Source organism: Schistocerca gregaria, chromosome 4, assembly GCF_023897955.1.
Source record: "Schistocerca gregaria isolate iqSchGreg1 chromosome 4, iqSchGreg1.2, whole genome shotgun sequence".
NCBI classification, from domain to species: Eukaryota; Metazoa; Arthropoda; class Insecta; order Orthoptera; family Acrididae; genus Schistocerca; species Schistocerca gregaria.
In genome coordinates, this window is record NC_064923.1 from 82959084 (window position 1) to 82983978 (window position 24895).

Genomic DNA, 24895 nt, shown 5'->3' on the forward strand with positions numbered 1-24895 from the left:
AAAATCATAATTACAATATATTCTTCCCACAAGTTGGGAAAGTCTCCTTCATCCAAACATCATTAAAGAGCTGATCAACTGTTTTGACATGCTGTACAACTGGGCACAGTACGACGAGCTACTGACAATGCAAACTAACTCTGTGAGGGAGAAAAGCTGGTTGTCCATTGTGCTCCACCATAAGACAAGAAACACCTAGTTTTTTAACTGGCTCATAGAAAACAATATGAATATGTTTTAAGCAGTAAAGGAATGATTTTGATGTCTCACACTAATGTACCACTTGTGTGAACAATACTATTTCTTCCTTGTGTAGGTCTATTTACATATGACCAGCAAGAGCATAAATTGTTCCAACTAGCCAGTAAGAGAAAGACTTATCCATATTCAAAGACAGGTTTTGATCTGATGACACATGATTGTTCCTCAATTGCCCCTCAGTTAAAAACTGACACTGAACTGTGGATTCCAAAAAGAGCTAAAAATTTGGAAGAGGGAGTTTACGGTAGTGATAATACTCATGACTATCAACTATACTAAGAAACTGTTGAAAAACAAAGCATTAACACCAATGTTCAATTATAAGTCATTTTTTTCTTACACAGGAACCACTCATTTTAACAGACTTCTGTTTTATCTTCTGTAAACTTGTCAGCCTTGTTAATATCGTGAACCCAACCATTGCTGTCATAAAACTAATTTCTTTTTAACTCACCCACAAAGGAACTTTAATTTTTTTGCTAAGTTATCTTGTTAACTTGGTCGTTTCCAACTACTAATGTCCAATTTTACTACTGTTACTATTGTCTAAATTTTTACACTCTGTTTAGCATATTACAGTCAACAACTGCATGCAGGCATGTCAGTTTCCCCAAAAGCTATTTTGAATGGGGTTGAGGGCAGCAATGATGAGAATAGCTGCTCACTACCTATCAAGCCACGACATTCTGAAATGGGTCAGCAATACCTAAATGACTGGAATAAGCACCAGTCCACAAAAATTTAATCTACCACAGAAGCCCATGTAGCCATCACTTAAAAAAAAAAATACTATTCTTCTAAGACTCCTCTAAACCTGTTGCCCACATAGCAGTCAGTCAAATATCCAAGAGGATTGTAATGTAGGACAGAATGACATCAGGCGGCTTTTAACCGTCATCTGGTAGCTAATTCTGTGGAGATGAGTGGTAGTGCACATTTCTTTTTTAAATTAAGAGAACTATTACCACTATAAAATGACATCAGTTACACCTAATTGCATTATAACAGGTCCCTGTGTTGTGATGACGTACTCTAGATAAAAATCTTCAAAGTACCCATCCCTGTGGTAGACATCCTGCAACTAAAAAGGTTGGTACATAAAAATTACAAAGAACCGATCAGCATTAATACTGGAAGTCTATACTAATAAAAACATTGGAACATGAAAGGGAGGGAGAGAGAGATGGGCCAAAGGAAGAGAGCATTCAGAAATTGAAAAGAAAACCCCAAAGAAGCTGTTAATGTTTATCACATAACATAGAAGAACACCAATGTCCATAAATTAAGATAATCTTCCATTAAAAAACATGGCAACTTTATGTGGAACTAACTACAGCTGGGCAAGATGGGACCTGGATGGACCACCAATACAAGATCACTTAGTTTGAATGCAACAGCCTAAAGTCTTACGAAGTGGCAATGATTTGTTGTTTGTTTTTGGTGCACAGCAAATATTTGGATATTATACATGGCCTGATCACTTGCATATTTGAGGAGGGGCCAGTGTTTAAATGTTACACACAGCATCAGTTCATGACCACAGATACGGTACCACAACAGTACGGGCAATGTCAACACAGTGCCAGGCCTGATACCTTGCCAAACTGGCAGATGGGTTCCAACTAGAACAGCACCTACACTGGTTACAAGGATTCACACCCAAATCATACATCTCCTGCTGTTGAGTAGATCCTAATTCACAGATTAGTCATGCTTCAGCCTTTGAAGTGAGTTCATCTGTCTGTACGTGTGGCTTGCTGCCTGAACACATTGCAACCCTATTAATGCTGTGAAAAAGGATCCTTATGGTATCGCCACAGTTCCTTCTTAGAACAATGTTAAGTTCGCTTTCACACAAAATAAATGTCTGGTCTACACCAGTGGCAATCTTGCAATGGAATATGAATTTGTTTCATGTGTATTTGGAACTTGGTCACCAGAAGATGCATATTAATGACTGGAGCTGCAGACCTGGTTGAATACCTACAACAGAATCGCTTTGTGCGTCTGGATTGGACACCTCACACTCTGACAAATTCAGTTTAACCCAACACACTATGTGACATAATACTACGAAATCATCCTATCTTGTATTTTCTATTCCCATTAACAATTAACTTTTTATTCTAATTTTTATTCTAGTTTCAATTCAGTTACCTGCATGGTATGTGACAGAGAAATATTTCAAGTGATTAACTGTACTACCTCACACAAATTTGTTATCCTTATAATTTGAATGTGCTGATTCAATAGGATACATAGTTTTATTAGAACATCATTAATTAAAAGACGTGGCTAACTGAAGTTACAGTAATGACATGTAATGGGAAAAAAAGAAAAATTCAGATAACTGGCAGAATCTTCTCTTTTTCTGGAAACGTGTTTCGATTTTTTGAAAACTTATTAAGTTTTAAGATGTTTGTAACTAAACTTCGAGACTAGATACACTATTGGCTTTCATGCCATAGCTCTATTACATTCCAAGATTTGACACTATTTTTGCTACCCATGTATTAATGAATCCAATGGCACCCCTCACTTATTAAGCCACTAATTAGATTTTCATCTACATCTACATATACACCTACATGAATACTCTGCAAATCACATTTAAGTGTCCAACACAGGGTTCACCAACCACCTTCATAATTCTCTATTATTCCAATCTTGTATAGCGTGTGGAAAGAACAGAACACCTGTATCTTTCTGTATGAGCTCTGATTTCCCTTATTTTATCATGGCGATCATTTCTCCCTATGCAGGTCGGCGTCACAAAATAGAAAGTCGGTGACTGGAATTTTGTGAGAAGATTGCTCTGCAATGAAAATGCCTTTGTTTTAATGATGCCCATCCCAAATCCTGTATCATTTCAACAACACTATCTCCCCTATTTCACGATAATACAAAACATGCTGCCCCCTTTAGAACTTTTTCGATGTACTCAGTCAATCCTATCAATCCTATCTGGTAAGGATACCACACCAGGCAGCAGTATTCTAAAAGAGGACAGACAAGCATAGTGTAGGCAGTCTCCTTGTATAGTTTAATGTATTCAAAGAGTTTCACAGGCTGTGTTATCAGACCCCAACTTGTAATTGCCACACATTCAGTGGTAATGTAACATGAAACACACAACTTAAAAGAGTAATCTCTGCTGAGCCCATTAATCAAACACTGAATGAGAATGCCACAAGGTACACTGAGACTGCTGAAAGACTGGCAAACCATGTATGAAAAAATGTTTTATATTGAATGGTTGATGAGAGGCAGTTGCCCAGAGAGCTCCTCACAATGAACATTTTGGCAATGTTTGATAATAGCAAGCACCATCAACCTTATCTGCCTGTTCGTGGCGTTCAGCCTACAAGGGTTCACTTTAATTTCAATTTTTGCTATGTTCTGTTGAATGAAAAAGACAGCATACCTATTTTTTCAGTTTAACAGCCAAATTATCTTCAGCCAATATCACAATGACATTATGTATAATTGAGATGTGCCACTTGTTGCTTGTAACATGCCCTGCTTTCAGAAATCCATTTCCGCATTTCACAATAATGGACATGCAGTCTTTCTTGTAGTATAGAAAAGTACTTCCTGCACAACCCATATGTTATATGGAAAGCATTCTTCACAATTCACTCAAGTATGAAGATTCCTAATCAGTGGAAACAAACTATAGCAGTGTTCGTAAAAAAATTTACTCCTGTCCATCAAGTACATTGCAGTTTGAATATTCAATAAATATAAAGGCTTGGCACAAACAGTCAAATTATCACAGCACAGAAATATTTTTAGAGATCAGCATGCTTTAAAGAGCTTTCACGAACCCTGACAGCAAATTATAAACAAAACAAAAAATCTGGAATTAAGTGCAAAAACCACAGAAACTAGAGATTTAACAGTATGAATATAGTTTTAAAATATAGTGATTATTAACACTCACCTTTGATCCTTCTGCACAATAACCTTGCAGAAAACTCTCACATATAACTGCTTTGGAATTAAGTTTAACATGTAGGTATGGACAATTTTCACGAGTGCAACACCCTTCTAAAAAATATTTGCATGTTGGCATTTTTTCTGGGACAATCTGATGTGACAGGGGGCAGTTGTCTATGCTACATTCTCCCTGAAGAAACCTATTAAGAAAAAGCATGAAATCCTTTCTTTTATTCTTGCTGAAGCATCATTACTTAAATTCTGCAGAAGAAAGAATGATAATTTACCTCTTACAAACAGCAATCTGTTTTGGATCATGGACAAGTTGACACATTCCTTTGTCTTTTCTTGGACATTTACCGAATCGACGATAAAACGCACAAGGTTGATTAATTTTTCTCAGTTTGTTAGTAAGCATTGCAATGCTTTTATTTTTGGCATGGCTGAAATCAAGATAGTATCAATAACACTTTTGTAGTTAGTTTGTTACAAAGCTATGTTTCTTTAGATAATTGCAAATAATTATGAACCAAATAACAGAGACAACACTACTCAGCATTTTACTGAACTTTTGATACAAAGGTCTGCACAATGAAGAACAATGATTACAGTTCAAAGTTGAAACCATTCTAGCAGCAACAGTGGAACTCTAGACAAGAGGCTACTACACATGGAATGTGAGTAGAGAAATTATAATTACATAATTAATCCAGATTAAAATTGATCCAAGGTATGTGAAGAAGGGAGGAACTGTCTTCACCTTTGTTCTGAGTGACCTGCCTGTAACACCTTCCCCCCCCCCCCCCCCCCCAATTCCTCTAACCCCCCTCCTTTAATTTTTCATTTGGAAGAAAGTACCTGTAGTTCTGTAAGCTAGGAGTTATGTTTACTTTATATGTTTTTGTATTGAATGTAGGCTACTGGCAGGCACGTGGTCTGAATGTAAGAAATGGCTAGCCCTTCTGCCTTACAATTTAGTAAATTTCTGAATGAATTTTCCCTTTTTTCTTTATATGTTATATAAACACTTGCTATGAAAAAATCACAGCAAATAAAGTTTCCCATAATTTTGAAAATATCCACTCTTTGAAACAGTATAGCTGAACTAAATGATGTGTTAAAGAAGATGTGTCTTGATTTTTAAGATTATTCAGCAAATTCTTCCTCCTGTCTCATAGCTAGCATGCAATAAAGAACATAAAATGAACCATATCACTGTAAAACTAACACTAATATTATAAAGAACATAAGTTATAATGTACCTATGGTGCAGTATCAATATTGCATCAAATAATACAAAGGCTATAATTAATGCGAATAAAACTTACTTCACAATACTCCTTGCTGTATGTGTATTTGTTCTCACCAAAAGGCTGGATGATTTTTGCACAAACGTTACTCCACCAATGTAAACTCTCTTCAATGGCAAAGGTTTTCCATCTTTTGGACAATTATTATTCGTATTCTGAGGAACTTGCCTCAATGTTTTTCCCTTTGCATCCATAATAAACTTGTTTCCTCTAATGTAAATTGTTCGTGATTTATCTGTCTTATGACCTGCAGACAATTTTTCAAATTATCTGATGAATACAGAGGTATCACGTAACATCTTGAACCTACACATTAACACAATGGAAATTGGTGATATAAGGCAACTAAGCAGTTATTCAAAATCCGTGCTCATTCTGTAACTTGAATATACAATTTAAAGCAGCAACAATTTTACATCTATATCAAACTGTTTACTCCTTGCGTGCTCATTTTTATTTATTTAAAAGGATAAGAGAGAGAGAGAGAGAGAGAGAGAGAGAGAGAGAGAGAGAGAGAGAGGCACTCTACTGGGACAGGACAGAGAGATCGGCCAGCCGTTAACCTTCACTTTATCTAAGCGACCCCTTTAGGATAAAAAAATGGTTAAGGAAACTTTCGAAGACCTAAATTATGAACTTTTAACACTGTTTGAATTGTACTCTTTTTCATCCTCATATCTCAGGAGCCAAAAATAGCCTGCCCAAAGAAACACTAAACGGATGAAGCTCAAAGGTCTTCTCAGAGTATTGCAGATGATCTCTCTTCATTGTTGACAGGCGTACATGCACCCACACACTATCCCCAAGGAGGGGTTCCTCTAGCTGAAATACTTCCATGTATTTCTGGTATCCTAGTAGCCACTTTCTGTGTGTAGTGCACGGCCAACCTACTGAGGGAGGCCCTACAATTTTCCACTCAACAGCAGATGCTAAGAAATTTCGCATCCAAAATAGATGCAGAATCATTCGCGACACTGGTTGAGCTCTTCCGCTCATCTCCAAACCACATGACCACTATCATTTCTAGTCTTCAACTGTTTCACCAACCATCTCTAGGAATCCATGTGGCAAGTGTCATTCACGCCGTCATTACTGCTATCTGCAGCCAGCTACACCCTGTGGGTTCACTATCTGCCAGCAGGGTCTCCTCCAAATCTTGGAGAAGACCTACTGGCAAGCATACAGGCTGCACACTGGCATTCTTTCCCAACCGGCCTATTTGCCTGGGGAGCTCCATTACCAGCCTAATGGTGCTTTCAAGACCCCAACAAACCCATGGATCCTTCTGGCGCCATCAGTCCTGATGCAGGTGGGAACTGAGGCACAGTCTCCCTGCTGGACAGATCCATTATCTTGATTCTTAGTTCATGACAGAAATGTTTGAGTGTATCCTGTATTGAAATACGTGAATCAATCTGATGAGACAGCTATAGCCATAGGGCCACCAGTGCCATTAATCTTTATTCTCCTGGTTGTGATTGGCTGCCCACTTCAACTGAGGCTCTCCCGTGGAAGCCATACAGCCTAAGCAATGGCAATCTGGAATGGAGAGTTTTTTGTTTTTGTTTTTTTTTTTGTTTTAGGGCGCAAAACTGCTACGGTCATTAGCACCCGGTCTGTGACTTAGGAAAAGGTGAAAAACGAAAATGAAAACCAGCAGCAATGGGAACAAAACTCAAAAAATTGGAGAAACTATAAGCAGAAGGAAAGCTTAAAAAACCACTACAGAAAGGGGTTGATTGTTCCCAAAAATAGCTTCAAATGACTGACGACATCTCACTGGCACTAATAAACTCGAGAATGCGTTCGGCTGAGCGCATGTCATCTGCTAAAATGGACGATATATCAGGCAACAGCTGTAGATGGGCGCGTAACGGAGTAAAATAGGGGCACTCAAGTAAAAGGTGTCTTACCGTCCACAGCTGAGAGCAATGGGGACAAAGTGGGGGAGGATCGCCGCTTAAAAGATGTCGATGGCTAAAAAAACAGTGCCCTATCTGGAGTCTAGTTAAAATTACCTCCTTCCGACGATGCGTTCAGGAGGAAGAGGTCCAAGCACAGGGAAGAGCTTTCACGTCCAGCAATTTATTATGGGGAAGTGTTGACCAATGTGCGTGCCATAAAAGAACAACACGACGACATAAAACACTCCGCAGATCGGTGAAGGGAATCGTGCGAATAGCTGGCCGAAGTAGAGAGACTGCAGCCTTGGCCACTACATCGGCCGCCCCATTTCCACAGATACCAACGTGTCATGGGATCCAGAGAAACGCCACCAGACACCCCCCAAGTGGAGCAAGCGTAGGCAGTCCTGAAACCAGTGGGCCAGAGGGTGGACAGAGTAGAGAGCTTGGAGACTGTGGAGATAGCTGAGAGAATCTGAACAGATAACATACTGTATCCACTGATGGCGAAGAATGTAGTGGACAGGCTGGAGAACAGCGTAAAGCTCCGCAGTATAAACCGAACAGTGGTTGGGAAGCCGAAATCAATTTGGGGTGTTGCCAACAATATAGGCACACTCCCTACACCAAATGATGTTTTTGAGCCATCAGTGTAAATAAATGTGGCTTTCTTCATTTGTGCACAGAGCAGAAAATGCCCGACGATAAACAAGTGAAGGGTGTACCATCCTTGGGAAACTGACAAAGGTCACGGAGCAGACAGGTCCGGGGACGGAGCCAAGGTGGTGCTGTACCCCAAGTTGTCAAGAAAGTTTTAGGAAAGCGGAAGGAAAGAGAATGGAACAGTTGACAGAAGCAGACTCCCGGTGGTAGTAGGAAGGAAGGGTGGCCTGCATACCCTAAATCCAAGGAGGCGTCGAAAAAAATGTCATGGGCTGGATTAGAAGGATGGAAGACAAATGGCTAGCATAACGACTTAGGACAGCTCGCCCATTGGACAGTGGAGGTTCAGCAGTCTCAGCATAAAGGTTTTCCACAGGGCTGGTGTAAAAATCTCCAGACACCAAACGTAATCCACAGTGGTGGATAGAGTTGAGAGACCAAAGAACAGACAGCCGAGCAGAGGAGTAGAGGAGTAGACTATACTTCCATAGTACAATTTCGATCACACTAAGGTGCAATAGAGGTGCAGAAGGACCACTCTGTCCGCTCCCCAGGAGGTACCATTCAGGACCCGGAGGGTGTTGAGGGATCGCAGACAGCGAGCCGAAAGATAGGAAACGTGGGAGAACCAGCACAGTCTTCTGTCAAACATAAGACCCAAGAATTTTGCGACGTCTGAAAACGGAAGGTAGACAGGTCCTAGAAGTAAGGAAGGTGGAAGAAACTCCGTACAACGCCAAAAATTAACACAGACGGTCTTACTGGGAGAAAAGCGAAAGCCTGTTTTGATGCTCCAAGAGTGGAGGCGATCGAGACAGCCTTGAAGACGACGTTCAAGAATGCTGGTCCGTTGAGAGCTTTAGTAGATCGCAAAATCGTCCACAAAGAGGGAGCCTGAGACATCAGGAAGGAGACAATACATAATTGGATTTATGGCAATGGCAAACAGTACAACACTTAGCACGGAGCCCTGGGGTACCCCGTTTTCTTGGGAGAGAGTAGTATTCACCCACACTTTAAATGTGCACTCTGCCATAAATTTGCAAAGAAAAAGGGGCAACCGACCGCGGAAGCCCCAAGAGAGCAGTGTGTGGAGGATGCCTGACCTCCAACAGGTATCTTAAGCTCTCTCCAGATCAAAAAATATTGCTACTGTTTGGCGTTTCCAGAGAAAATTGTTCATAATATAAGTGGAGAGAGCGACTGCAGAACGATGCTTTTGGAAACCGCATTGGGCAGGTGTTAAAAGACTCCGGGACTCCAGCCACCAAGCTAAACGGCAATTCACCATACGCTCTAAAACCTTACATACACTACTCGTGAGAGAAATGGGGTGATAGCTAGAGGGGAGATGTTTGTTCTTTCCAGATCTCTGAACGGAAACGACGATAGCTTCCCCCCATCGCCTGGGAAAAGTACTGTCGGTCGACATTAGATTATAAAGGCGAAGGAGGTAACGCAGACTGTTCGTCGTCGTCGTCTTCAGTCGTGAGACTGGTTTGATGCAGCTCTCCATGCTACTCTATCCTGTGCAATCTTCTTCATCTCCCAATACCTACTGCAACGTACATCCTTCTGAATCTGCTTAGCGTATTCATCTCTTGGTCTCCCTCTATGATTTTTACCCTCCACGCTGCCCTCCAATGCTAAATTTGTGATCCCTTGATGCCTCAGAACTTGTCCTACCAACAGATCCTTTTTGTCAAGTTGAGCCACAAACTCCTCTTCTCCCCAATTCTATTCAATACCTCCTCATTAATTATGTGGTCTACCCACCTAATCTTCAGCATTCTTCTGTAGCACCACATTTCGAAAGCTTCTATTCTCTTCTTGTCCAAACTATTTATTGTCCATGTTTCACTTCCATACATGGCTACACTCCATACAAATACTTTCAGAAATGACTTCCTGACACTTAAATCTATACTCGATGTTAACAAATTTCTCTTCTTCAGAATCGCTTTCCTTGCCATTTGCCAGTCTACATTTTATATTCTCTCTGCTTCGACCATCATCAGTTATTTTGCTCCCCAAATAGCAAAACTCCTTTACTGCTTTAAGTGTCATTACCTAATCTAATTCCCTCAGCATCACCCCAGTTTAATTTGACTACATTCCATTATACTCGTTTTGCTTTTGTTGATGTTCATCTTATATCCTCCTTTCAAGACACTATCCATTCTGTTCAACTGCTCTTCCAAGTCCTTTGCTGTCTCTGACAGAATTACGATGTCATCGGTGAACCTGAAAGTTTTTATTTCTTCTCCACGGATTTTAATACCTACTTCGAAATTTTCTTTTGTTTCCTTCATTGCTTGCTCAATATACAGATTGAATAACATCGGGGAGAGACTACAACCCTGTCTCACTCCCTTCCCAACAACTGCTTCCCTTTCATGTCCATCGACTCTTATGACTGCCATCTGGATTCTGTACAAATTGTAAATAGCCTTTTGCTCCCTGTATTTTACCCCTGCTACCTTCAGAATTTGAAAGGGTATTCCAGTCAACATTGCCAAAAGCTTTCTCTAAGTCTACAAATGCTAGAAACCTAGGTTTGCCCTTCCTTAATCTAGCTTCTAAGGTAAGTCGTAGGGACAGTATTGCCTCACGTGTTCCAACATTTCTACGGAATCCAAACTGATCTTCCCCGAGGTAGGCTTCTACTAGTTTTTCCATTCGTCTGTAAAGAATTCGTGTTAGTATTTTGCAGCTGTGGCTTATTAAACTGATTGTTCGGTAATTTTCACATCTGTAAACACCTGCTTTCTTTGGGATTGAAATTTTTATGTTCGTCTTTAAGTCTGAGGGTATTTCGCCTGTTTCATACATCTTGCTCACCAGATGGAAAAGTTTTGTCAGGACTGGCTCTCCCAAGGCTGTCAGTAGTTCTAATGGAATGTTGTCTACTCCCAGGGCCTTGCTTCGACTCAGGTCTTTCAGTGCTCTGTCAAACTCTTCACGCAGTATCTTACCTCCCATTTCGTCTTCGTCTACATCCTCTTCCATTTCCATAGTATTGTCCTCAAGCACATCGCCCTTGTATAAACCTTCTATATACTCCTTCCACCTTTCTGCTTTCCCTTCTTTGCTTAGAACTGGGTTTCCATCTGAGCTCTTGATATTCATACAAGTGGTTCTCTTTTCTCCAAAGGTCTCTTTAATTTTCCTGTAGGCAGTATCTATGTTACCCCTAGTGAGATAAGCCTCTACATCCTTACATTTGTCCTCTAGCCATCCCTGCTTAGCCATTTTGCACTTCCTGTCGACCTCATTTTTGAGACGTCTGTATTCCTTTTTGCCTGCTTCATTTACTGCATTTTTATATTTTCTCCTTTCATCAATTAAATTCAATATTTCTTCTGTTACTCAAGGAAGTCTACTAGCCCTCATCTTTTTACCTACTTGATCCTCTGCTGCCTTCACTACTTCAGACTATGGTATGATAAATGCAGCAACATTTGGATGTGGATACCATCCGGTCCTGGGGCGGAGGAGCAAGAAGAAGAGAGTGCATGTTGGAGTTCCCGCATGTAGGAAACAGCATTGTAGCTTTCGCGCTTTTGAGAGGAGAAAGCAAGAGGTTGCACTTCTGCTGCACTTTTCTCCGGGACAAACACTGGCAGGTAATTTGAAGAGCTCGAAATCTCAGCAAAGTGTTGACCCAGTGAGTTAGAAATTGCGACGGGGTCCACTAATGTATCATGCGCGACAGTGAGCCTAGAGACCAGGGAGAAACTAGGCATGCTTGATAAACGTCGAATCCGACTCCAAACCTCCGAGGAGGGAGTCAAGGTGTTAAATGAGCTAGTAAAGAAATCCCAGCTTGCCTTCTTGCTATCGCGGATGACGCGACGGCACCGCGCATGGAACTGCTTATAGCGGATACAGTTGGCAAAAGTAGGATGGCGTCTTAAAACGCGATGAGCATGTCGCCGCTCACGTATTGCATCATGGCATGCCTCGTTCCACCAAGGAACTAGGGGGCGCCGGGGCAATTCGGAGGTGCGAGGTATTTAACGTTCCGCAGCTGTAAGAATAATGTCTGTAATATCAGTGTCCTCGTCTTGAGCAAACTTCCAGTGTCTCGGGCGCATATATGGCAGTTGTGGCTGCAATCGAAGGACACATGGAAAGGGGTCACTCGAGAGTGTATCGGCAAGGGCGAACCATTCGAAGTGCCGAGCTAGCGGAACAGTACCGACCGAAAGGTCCAAATGAGAGAAATTTCTCGCAGAGGCAGACAAAAATGTAGGGTCCCCAGTGTTGAGGTAAACAAGATCCGCTTGGTGGAAGAAGTCTATCAATAGTGAGCCACGCGGACAAGGATGTGGAGATCCCCAAAGCGGGTGGTGGGCATTTAAGTCCCCAACCAGAAAATACGGGGGTGGAAGCTGACCAAGAAGATGAAAGATCAGCTCGTGCCATTGGTGTGGACGATGGAATGTATACAGTACAAGAGAGAAGGTGTATCCAGAAAGGGAAAGACAGACAGTGACTGCTTGGAAGGAAGTGTTTAAGGGGATTGGGTGATAATGGAGAATATCATGGAGAAGAATCATGAGTCCTCCATGTGCTGGAGTGCCTTCAACAGAGGGGAGATCAAATCGCACTGACTGAAAATGGGGGAAAACAAAGCGATCGTGAGGACACAGCTTTGTTTCCTGAAGACATAAGATGACCGGCGAGTAGGATCATAAGAGGATCGTCAATTCATTCCGATTGGCTCGAATGCTGCGGATATTCAAATGGATAATGGACATAGGGTAGACAGAAAATGGAATAATGGGACCAAGGTTGCCGTCAACTCAATGACTGCTCAGAGCTTGCGACCGACAGCGTGGAACGGCACTCAGCCAAAGGCAGAAGATCCTGATCCATAAGTTGTCCAGGAGCAGCTTCTGCCACCAGCGATCGGCCGGTTGATCAGCCGCAAGCAGTACGCCTCGACGACACAGAAGACGCCCGGAGGCGGTTACCGCCAGGTGGTGTTGTCAATGGGACACGCCGTGGCGGAGAAGGAGAGGAACTGGGTTTCTTATTAGTCTTCTTGGAACCATAATGTTTAGATGAAGGAGGAACCAACTGTTGTGGAGTTGGGGTACATAAAAAAATCTTCACGAGTATGCTCTTTTTTGGAAGTCCGGGTGTCTTGACTTTTGGGATCGAGATTTAGCAGAGCCTGACGAAGGGTGAGCCATAGAGTGAGCAGGAGAAAGTGGGGAGGTTGAACGGGCGATCTTTGCACTGGCCGATCTGACGACCGTGTCACTAAAGGTGAGATCCCAAGTCTGCGTGGCCACCTCCTTTGTTGGCCGAGGAGAGGCAAGAACAGTGCTGTATTTTCCTTTCTGAGGCACAGTGGGACAGTGGGCTTTTGACTGGCGAATAATTTTCGAGCAGCAAAGGTCGACACCTTTTCCTTAACTCTGATTTCCTGGATGAGCTTTTCGTCTTTAAAAAAATGGGGCAATCTCGAGAGGAAGAAGCGTGGTCACCCATACAGTTGATGCAACGAGGGGATGGAGGTGGACAAGCACCCTCATGGGCATCCTTGCCACACGTAATACATTTGGCCGGATTGGAACAGGACTGGCTGGTATGATTGAACTGCTGACACCGATAGCGATGCGTAGGGTTTGGGTTGTAAGGGCGAATGGAAATTACCTCATATCCCGCTTTGACCTTCGATGGGAGTTGAACTCTGTCAAATGTCAAGAAGACAGTACGGGTTGGAACGATGTTCGAGTCAACACTTCTCATGACTGTGAACAGCCGTTATGCCCTGGTCAGACAGGTAGTGTTGAATTTCCTCGTCAGACAATCCGTCGAGGGAGCGTATATAAACGACCCCACATGAGGAATTTAAAGTGCGGTGCGCTTCCACCCGGACAGGGAAGGTGTGTAACAGTGAAGTACGCAGCAATTTTTGTGCCTGGAGGGCACTGACTGTTTCTAACAAGGTGCCATTTCGTAATCTGAAACAAGACTTTACAGGACCTGCAATTGTGTCGACACCTTTCTGAATAATGAAAGGTTTGACCGTGGAGAAGTTGTGATGTTCATCAGACCAAGAAACAACAAGGAACTGTGGCAATGATGGAAGAAGAACTGTCTGTGGCTGAGACTCATTGAATTTACGCTTGTGAGCAGACATAGTAGAAGATGGGGAAACCACTGCGTAAGTGGTTATCGGCGTCTACGATGGCGTGCTCCTCCCTTGCAGAGGCCCTCTCTGAGGGCACACCCGCCTTAGGTGATTGTTCACACCTCAGGTCACACCTCCTGAGAAACAGATGGAGGGACCAATCGGCACTTTCGGAAGGTATCATCTCGGGTAATCACCCCTCCCTGGGCCTGGTCGTTACCAGGGGGTACATAAGTGTCCTACCTATCAACCTGGGACGGGGAATTATAAGTTACCTCGTCACCGGCTACGCATGAAAATGCGTGGGTCGGCCTTCAGACACGCACAGGGAGGAAAAAACAAAGAAAAGTGAAGAAGAGAGGTCTCAAACGCCGCAGCGGAGAAATGGGTAAAGAAAAGAGGTAAGGAAAAAAGAAGGACAGAGGAAGGATGAAGACGTGCAAGCAGAGAAAGCGAAGAATGCATTACAGTTTCAAGCGTCTGTCTCTGGACGTAGGCACAAAACATACTCCCAGAGGGGGAGAAAGAGAAGGAAAGAGCCTGTGGTGGGGGGAGGGGGCGAAGATGGGGGATAGGGAAGGATGCGGAAGAGGAAGGATGCGGAAAAGGAAGGTATGCAGCCCGAAAAGGAAGGAGGGCCACCTTAGCTCGGGGTCCCATGCTCACTACGCACGCATCCACAAAAGAGTTGTGGACCACTGGGGGGGGGAATGGAGAGTGTGGTATGGAGTCCCCGTGTCCCAAATAAGATGGAGATCTACTCCTCGTCATTCATAATGTGAGAGTCCAGGCAATAACTGTTCATTCCCTGCATACTCCAGGGACTACCTCTTTGCAGTTACCTGACAACCCACAGGGTTGTTGGCTACCAAGTTGTGCGCTTGGTGACCTTGAATTCGCAAACACACCAAAACGGATGTGCAATTTTACAGAAAGGTAAAACTGAGTAACCAAAAGCAGAGACAGGAATATGAGCTACGTTGACATCAAACTGAGCATGCATTGATCAGCAGGAAATAGAGAACAGTATTTCAGGGTGGGAAGAGAAGGAATGTCACAATGGCTCAAGATCCTATGCTCACCACAGAGATAATCACAAAAAGTTCCAAGATCACAAGGTTTTTTGGGGTGGGTGGGGGTTGAGAAAGGGAATACAGGCACCTAAAAAACTGAAAGTGCAAAGTGGCAAATCACGAATGAGTATAGGAAAAAGGCAAAACTGTAGAAGAATGCACAACTTTAGGAAGAACAGAAGTCGCATATTAGAAATATTAAGGAAAACTTTGGAGAAAACATAAGCAACTGTATGAATATCAAGAGCTCAGAGGGCACACCAGTAGTAAGATGGGAAAGCTGAAAGGATTGTATGAAAGGGATACAGAAAGGAAACAGACTAAGACAATATTATGGGAAGGAGACAGTAGTAGAGGACAGTAGTAGAGAGACGGAAGATCTGATAATGCGAGAAGAATGACATAGCACTGAGAGAACAAAATCTAAACAAAACACATGGAGAAGAAAATACCCCAGAATTAATGAGATTCTTTTGTGAGCCAACAACAAAAAGAACTATTCCATCCAGTATGCAAAACAGGTACAGTCAAAGTATCCAGAGACTACAAGAATATTGTCATTTGATTCAATTCCAAAAAACATAAGTGCTGACAGGTGTAAACATTACTGAATCACCAGTCCAATACATCAGGTTTGCAAAATATCAAGTTGAAGGCAAGGAATCAGGTTGGGTTCATATTTCATATGCAGGAACATGTCAAGCAATACTTATCACATTGTTTTACAAGAGTGCAGAACGGCAACCCACATTCATAGCATTTGTACAATTAGACTATTGACACTATTGACACTATTGACACTATTGACACGAGTACAGTCTGACATTCTGAATGTAGCTGGTATAAAATACAAGAGTGGAAAAGTCATCTGTAACTTGCACAGAAATCCAAGGACAGATGTAAGAGTCTAACGTACGAAACAGAAGCAGCAGTTGCGAATGGAGCATGACTGGGTTATAACCTGTACCCAATGTCACTATCTGTCCACTGAGCAAACAGAAAAGAAACCAAGTAAAACTTTGAAAGAAATGTATGGTTAGAGAGAAGATAAAAAAGCTTCCAGGTCTGCCAATGAGATTGGAATTGATAGAGGCAGCAAATGCCTCCAAATTCAATTGAATAAAATTTTTAGTACCTTTGTGGGAAAAGAAGTTTTAAAAGATAAAAGGTAGGTGATTGACGTGAAAGGAAGTGCTCTATTGCAGCGAGGCCCTAGACATGAGGAATATTTGTGTATAAGGAAATGGCATCAATGGTTACAAGGATGGTTTCCAGGGGTAACAGATTGGGTAAGGATTCCAGGCATTCGATGAAGTGGTTGGTGTCTTTGATGAAGGATGGGAGACTGCATGTAATGGACTGAAGGTGTTGACCTACGTAGGCAGAGATACGTTCTGTGGGGGCTTGGTAACCAGCTACAATGGGGCGGCCGGGATGACTGGGTTTGTGAATTGTAGGAAGAAGGTAGAAGGTAGAAGGCAGGGGTGCGGGGTGTCAGTGGGGTCAGGAGGTTGATGGAGTCAGGTGAAAGGTTTGTAGGGGGCCTAAGGTTCTGAGATTACTTGAAGCTCTGCCTGGACATCAAAATGGGATTACCTTAGAAAACTTTGTATGTAGTGTTGTCTGAAAGCTGACGCAGTCCCTCAGCCACATACTCCTGATGATCAAGTACCACAGTCGTGGAACCCTTGTTGGCCGGAAGAATGACAATGGATCGGTCAGCCTTCAGATCATGGATAGCCTGGGCTTCAGCAGTGGTGATGTTGGGAGTAGAATTATGGTTTTTTAGGAAGGATTGAGAGGCAAGGCTGGAAGCCAGAAATTCCTGGAAGGTTTGGAGAGGATGCTTTTGAAGAAGAGGAGGTGGGTCCCGCTGTGACGGAGGACGGAACTGTTCCAGGCAGGGTTCAATTTGGATAGTGTCTTGGGGAGTGGGTCATTAAGAGTAGAATTAGGATAACTTTTCTTCATGGCAAAGTGATATTTCCAGAAGAGAGTACGAGTGTAAGACAGTAAATCTTTGATGACGGCTGTTTGATTGAATCTGGGAGTAGGGCTGAAGGTGAGGCCTTTGGATAGGACAGAGGTTTCGGATTGGGAGAGAGGTTTGGAGGAAAGGTTAACTACTGAATTGGGCTGTTGTGGTTCCAGATTGTGTTGACTGTAATTTTGAGGTGTTGGGGGGAGTGGAGCTGGAAGTGGGAGATTGAGTAGTTGGGAGAGACTGGGTCTGTATGCAATGAGAGGAGGTTGAGGTTTGTTGGAAAGGTTGTGGAGGGTGAGTGAGTTGCCTTTCCGGAGGTGGGAAACCAGGAGATTGGATAGTTTTTTGAGGTGGAGGGTGGCATGTTGTTCTAATTTGCGGTTGGCCTGTAGGAGGATGCTATGTACAGCCGGTGTGGATGTGGGAGAGGAAAGATTGAGGACTTTGATTTGGGATAGGAGTTGACGGGTGTGTTCATTGGCCGAGTCAATGTATAGGTGAAGGATTAGGCGGGTGAGGGCTATGGATTGTGCAGTTTGGAACTGGTATAAGGACTGATGGAAAGAAGGATTGCAGCCAGAGATGGGAACTTTAAGTGTGAGGCCTTTGGGAGTAATGCCAAATGTCAGACAAGCCTGAGTAAATAAAATATGGGAGCGTAATCTGGCTAGGGCGAAGGCATGTTTGTGGAGGTAATGTAAATAAAACTTAATGGGGTCGTTATGGGGATGATGTGAAGGTGAGATGGTATTAGAAGGTGGAAAGTGTAACATGAGGCTGAAATGAAAATAAAAATATATGGGGAGAGATAAAGATGAACTAGAAAGCAACTGGAGATCTGGTGTGAAAAGAGTCGAAAAAGTGTTTACACACACACACACACACACACACACACACACACACACACACACACACACACACACACACACACACACACACAGAATTTCTAGCTTTCGCAACCGACGGTTGCTTCTTCAGGAAAGAGGGAAGGAGAGGGAAAGACGAAAGGATGTGGGTTTTAAGGGAGAGGGTAAGGAGTCATTCCAATCCCAGGAGCGGAAAGACTTCCCTTAGGGGGGAAAAAAGGACAGGTGTACACTCGCACACACACATACATACCCATCCGCACACACACAGACACAACAACCCCAATAAGTTTTATTTACATTCCCTCCACCAGCATGCCTTCGCCCTAGCCAGATTACGCTCCCATGTTTTATTTACTCAGGCTTGTCTGACATTTGGCATTACCCCCAAAGGCCTCACACTTAAAGTTCCCATCTCTGGCTGTAACCCTGCGCGAGTATATACCTATCCTTTTTCCCCCTAAGGTAAGTCTTTCCGCTCCCGCAATTGGAATGACTCCTTACCCTCTCCCTTAAAACCCACATCCTTTCGTCTTTCCCTCTCCTTCCCTCTTTCCTGAAGAAGCAACCGTTGGTTGCAAAAGCTAAAAAATTTGTGTGTGTGTGTGTGTGTGTGTGTGTGTGTGTGTGTGTGTGTGTGTGTGTGATTTTATTGTGCCTGTCTACCGGCGCTTTCCCGCTTGGTAAGTCTTGGAATCTTTGTTTTTAATATATTTTTCCCAGATAGAGATAGAGATAGATAGATAGATAGAGAGAGAGAGAGAGAGAGAGAGAGAGAGAGAGAGAGAGAGAGATATTGGGCTATTACACTGTCATCTACAATAATTCTAATGTAACAATTTTCTTTCAAGAACAAAACTTTTTAAAGCTTACAAGTGAATTAGATTTAGAAATTTTATGACAAACTTTGCAACTACTGTAGTACATATATTAATATTGTAGTATACTTTTGAATAACTCACGTTTCACAACTAGTTGCTTTGAACTTGTTATCTGGGTTCTACTTCTTGTCAGTCTGGTGCGAGAGGTTTTATACAGAACACCCCCTATTCTTATAAGCCTGGTTGAATCTGAAGATTCACCTTTCTTTCTTGCTGACTCCTTCGACTTCATGGTAGATCCTCTAATTTATGAAAAATAAATTTGACAAGGTTAAATTTAAATTTGCACAAGTTCAAACACCAGATTTCTTAAAATATGCTGAATGCAAACCATTACCCACAAATTTCAGGAAGTAGTTTACAGAATTTATGTACTCCAAAGAGAAATGAAAAGAAAAACGTGCAAAAAGAAATGTGGCGGGAAAGGGTCGGAGGTGGCAGCAACTCTTGACTCAGTGCATTGTGTGTTCACCACATACTGTTCCAAAACAAGGCAGTGAAGCCTATTCCTTTGTTATTAAGAGTGGGCTTAGGGGCATGTCGTCGTCGTCGTCGTCGTCGTCGTCGTCGTCAGTCCAAAGACTGGTTTGATACAGCTCTCCATGCTACTCTATCCTGTGCAAGGTTCTTCATCTCCCAGTACCTACTGCAACCTACACCCTCCTGAATCGGTTTAGTGTATTCATCTCTTGGTCTCCCTCTATGATTTTTACCCTCCACCCTGCCCTCTAATTCTAAATTGGAGTTCCCTTGATGCCTCAGAATATGCCCTACCAACTGATCCCTTCTTCTAGTCAAGTTCTGCTACAAATTTACCTTCTCCCCAATTCTATTAATACCTCATTAGTTATGTGATCTACCCATCTAATCTTCGGCATTCTTCTGTAGCACCACATTTCGAAAGCTTCTATTCTCTTCTTGTCTAAACTATTTATGTCCATGTTTCACTCCCATACATGGCTACACTACATACAAATACTTTCAGAAATGACTTCCTGACACTTAAATCTATACTCGATGTTAACAAAATTCTCTTCTTCAGAATCGCTTTCCTTGCCATTTGCCAGTCTACATTTTATATCCTCTCTACTTCGACCATCATCAGTTATTTTACTTCCTAAATAGCAAAATTCCTTTACTACTTTAAGTGTCTCATTTCCTAATCTAATTCCCTCAGCATCACCCGACTTTATTCGACTACATTCCATTATCCTCGTTTTGCTTTTGTTGATGTTCACCTTATATCCTCCTTTCAAGACACTATCCATTCTGTTCAACTGCTCTTCCAAGTCCTTTGCTGTCTCTGACAGAATTACGTCATCGGCGAACCTGGAAGTTTTTATTTCTTCTCCACGGATTTTAATACCTACTCCGCGGATTTTAATACCTACTCCGCGGATTTTAATACCTACTCCGAAATTTTCTTTTGTTTCCTTCACTGCTTGCTCAATATACAGATTGAATAACACCGGGGAGAGACTACAACCCTGTCTCACTCCCTTCCCAACCACTGCTTCCCTTTCATGTCCATTGACTCTTATAACTGCCATCTGGTTTCTGTACAAATTGTAAATAACCTTTCACTTCCTGTATTTTACCCCTGCCACCTTCAGAATTTGAAAGAGAGTATTCCAGTCAACACTGTCAAAAGCTTTCTCCAAGTCTACAAATGCTAGAAATGTATGTCTGCCATCCTTAATCTATTTTCTAAGATAAGTCGTAATGTCAGTATTGCCTCATGTGTTCATCTGAAAAGAATTCGTGTTAGTATTTTGCAGCAATGGCTTATTAAACTTAGGGGCATACGTATGGAATTCTTGATATTTTGCAGAGCCTTCTCAACAATGAGGGAAGTAGTGACAGTAACTGAGAAAATAGCGGACTCCTTTGTGCACGAAACATCACACTGTAGTTCCAGTCAGTACTGCACATTCCTGAGAGGGTCTCCTACAGATTACATTAAACATTTCAAGGGTATAAATGGCCTTAATATCAGACTGACAAAGTAAATTTGTATGTTATGAATCTACTATTGTGATGAATCACAGCCTCTAAATATCGTCAGTAGTTGGATACACATGCATAGATATAAGTTACAGTAAGTTAGTGAATGCACACTGTGGGAGGATGATGCAATATGTTGTAGATTCAGAAAGTGCCTCAGCAGAGCAAGTACAATGGCTGCTCATTTTTCGGTGATTTAAAGAGCAACATATCTGTTTAGCACATTACTAGCCAATGAACTTCATTAAATGTGTTCAGTGTGAATGCAATTTAATGAATCTCTACAAATTTAACAATCCCCAAGTATTTACCAGTTATTAATATTTAAAAATTTTCCATCATATGATATGCTTTTATAGTGGCATTGTCGTGATTGCTGTTATGTTGGACGTAGCATGTATGTCTAATTTTGTACCACAATGGTTTAAGTACTCAACCGAGTTTTTGAATTTGAGTTCGTGATGAGACAAGGAAAAGCCTTACTCAACTTTTTTGAGGTTGGTTTGACCACCATTGAATGTATGCTAGGCATTGAGTGCCCAGGAAATTACACTGGGACCCTCAGTTTACTGTAGACAACACTGTAAAACATGCCATTTTTCACATACAATTCCACAGGTGAACAAAGTGAAAAGTGACAAAAATATTAGTACTGAATGAGATTTGGACCCATGTCAGCACCACTGAACATCATCATAAGCAGCAATAGTGGGGTAATTCTGACCCCCGGGTCAGTTTCACCCTTTTCTTTCGATTTCTGGATAAGCTTTTAAATCATGTTGAAAATAGAAATTATTATGTACTTCAATGGAATTTGTTGATTTGAATTCACACACTTTAAAAATTTTAAAAAATATTATAGTTCAAAAAAACTGTTGAAGCAAACTCTATATCTGCTTATAAAGTTGCAGGAATGTTAGCATTGCTAACTAGAGAACACAGCTCTCAGTCTTATCTCTGACCTTTTATGGTAGCACTTCAGGTTGTTCCCTGATTCTAGTGGGTTATGTCATGTATTCTTGTATGTATCGAGTGACTATAATATAGTGTACCTTGTACTCTGTACCACAGTCTTCTATCACTACGTAGCAGAATTCTGCTTGGTGACACCACTACTTGTGGCGTCACGCTGTATTTTCTCACTTTACTACTGAGCCAGTTACCACGCAACAAAAATTCAGCCATTATCGCACTCTGACACTACATATTTCGTGCGAACGGACAATAATTTTCCTGCATCTTTTTTTAGGTGCCACATTACAACATAGAACACTCATGTGCAATGCATCAAACTGTGTTCGAACCTGAAACATTGACACACCTGTGTACGGTATGGACTGCCCAGTGCATCTACGGTGTTCTGCCTCTATCAGTGTGCAAGAGATGGGTCGTTTGAACTTTGAAAATACAATCACATGTCTGGTGGTCAGCAACATCGCATCCAGTAATCTCCAGGGGACTTCAATTGAGATACAAACCGTCACTACAGTGCCCAACAGAGACAATACCCAACTAATTGGACAACATGCTGACAGCAACATTACTGTTTTGACTGCACTGCATTTAGGCAGTAAACATTTTCACGATTGTGCCTTTCAACTGGTTGAACAGTGCTCTGACATTGATTTCCGCCCTACTATTTTCTCAATCAACAATTGTAACCCTGCAGTCTCCAATTGCCTCATGATGGCAGGAACTGGAACTTGAATGAATTCAAGCAACTATCACCATGCACAACTCTTGTTTCCATGCAATCCCATCAACTTTGCCCATCTGTTGCTGACTAAGCCAGCATCCCCTCCCTGCCGTTGCAATCAGCCATTGCATCAAACCTCCATCCAAACGACACCTAGATTATGTAACTAAGCCCAATCACTGCCTAGCAAGAGGATGACACTTCGCTACAGCAGCTGTCAGGCACAAAACAGCTTGTCGTGAGGTGGACACCAATCTTCCAACAAGTGCCAGATGTTAATGTTGGTTCCACCAGGTTTTCGGCTCTTCCACACACAGGTGTTGCTCTGAGACTCGACTGCCTTATGTGGTGTATTCTTGTATGTACTGAGATACTATAACATCAAGCGGGTTGTGTACTCAATACCACTGTGTCAACTATCATTCGCTGTCATTCGCTGTCATTATGTACTGGAGTTCTACAGATTCAACTGGGAGAAACTTTAATGGCACAGAAGAAATGGTTAATCCTATCATCAGTTCTTGTTGTTGTTGTGGTCTTTAGTCCTGAGACTGGTTTGATGCATCTTTCCATGGTACTCTATCCTGTGCAAGCTGCTTCATCTCCCAGTACCTACTGCAACCTACATCCTTCTGAATCTGCTTAGTGTATTCATCTCTTGGTCTCCCTCTATGATTTTTACCCTCAACGCTGCCCTCCAACACTAAATTTGTGACCCCTTCATGCCTCAGAACATGTCCTACCAACCGATCTTTTTCTGGTCAAGTTGTGCCACAGACTTCTCTTCTCCCCAATCCTATTCAATACTTCCTCATTAGTTATGTGATCTACCCATCTAATCTTCACCATTCTTCTGTAGCACCACATTTCAAAAGCTTCTATTCTCTTCTTGTCCAAACTAGTTATCGTCCATGTTTCACTTCCATACATGGCTACACTCCATACAAATACTTTCAGAAATGACTTCCTGACAAATATATACTCGATGTTAACAAATTTCTCTTCTTCAGAAACACTTTCCTTGCCATTGCCAGTCTACATTTCATATCCTCTCTACTTCAACCATCATCAGTTATTTTGCTCCCCAAATAGCAAAACTCTTAATACTGTGTCTCATTTCCTAATCTAATTCCCTCAGCATCACCTGACTTAATTTGACTACATTCCATTATCCTCGTTTTGCTTTTGTTGATGTTCGTCTTATATCCTCCTTTCAAGACACTGTCCATTCCGTTCAACTGCTCTTCCAAGTCCTTTGCCGTCTCTGACAGAATTACAATGTCATCGGCGAACCACAAAGTTTTTATTTCTTCTCCATGGATTTTAATACCTACTCCAAATTTTTCTTTTGTTTCCTTTACTGCTTGCTCAATATACAGATTGAACAACATTGGGGAGAGGCTACAACCCTGTCTTACTCCCTTCCCAACCCTGTCAGGACAGGCTCTCCCAAGGTTGTCAGTAGTTCCTATGAAATGTTGTCTACTCCAGGGGGCTTGTTTCGACTCAGGTCTTTCAGTGCTCTGTCAAACTCTTCACACAGTATCGTATCTCCCATTTCATCTTCATCTACACCCTCTTCCATTTCCATAATATTGTCCTCAAGAACATTGCCCCTGTATAGACCGTCTATATAGGTCTTCCACCTTTGTGCCTTCCCTTCTTTGCTTAGAACTGGGTTTCCATGTGAGCTCTTGATATTCATGCAAGTGGTTCTCTTTCCTCCAAAGGTCTCTTTAATTTTCCTGTAGGCAGTATCTTACCCCTAGTGAGATAGGCCTTTACATCCTTACATTTGTCCTCTAGCCATCCCTGCTTAGCCATTTTGCACTTCCTGTCGATCTCATTTTTGAGACGTTTGTATTCCTTTTTGCCTGCTTCATTTACTGCATTTTTATATTTTCTCCTTTCATCAATTAAATTCAATATTTCTTCTGCTACCCAAGGATTTCTGCTAGCCCTCGTCTTTTTACCTACTTGATCCTCTGCTGCCTTCACTACTTCATCCCTCAAAACTACCAATTCTTCTACTGTTTTTCTTCCCCCATTCCTGTCAATTGCTCCCTTATGCTCTCCCTGAAACTCCGTACAACCTCTGGTTCTTTCAGTTTATCCAGGTCCCATCTCCTTAAATTCCCACCTTTTTGCAGTTTCTTTAGTTTTAAT

General features: G+C 42.1%; 1 protein-coding gene across 2 annotated transcripts in view; it reads right to left on the reverse strand.

Moving 5' to 3' along the window:
* The window catches only part of LOC126266651 (uncharacterized), a 60992-nt gene that overhangs the window by 13791 nt on the left and 22306 nt on the right, over positions 1–24895 (reverse strand). For both annotated transcript variants that reach the window (XM_049971044.1, XM_049971043.1), the window contains exons 4-7: positions 19111–19271; positions 5529–5757; positions 4488–4643; positions 4205–4400 (exon numbers count right to left, since the gene is read on the reverse strand). In XM_049971044.1, coding sequence (XP_049827001.1) covers positions 4205–4400; positions 4488–4643; positions 5529–5757; positions 19111–19271 — 742 coding nt within the window. The remainder of the gene's footprint in view (positions 1–4204; positions 4401–4487; positions 4644–5528; positions 5758–19110; positions 19272–24895) is intronic.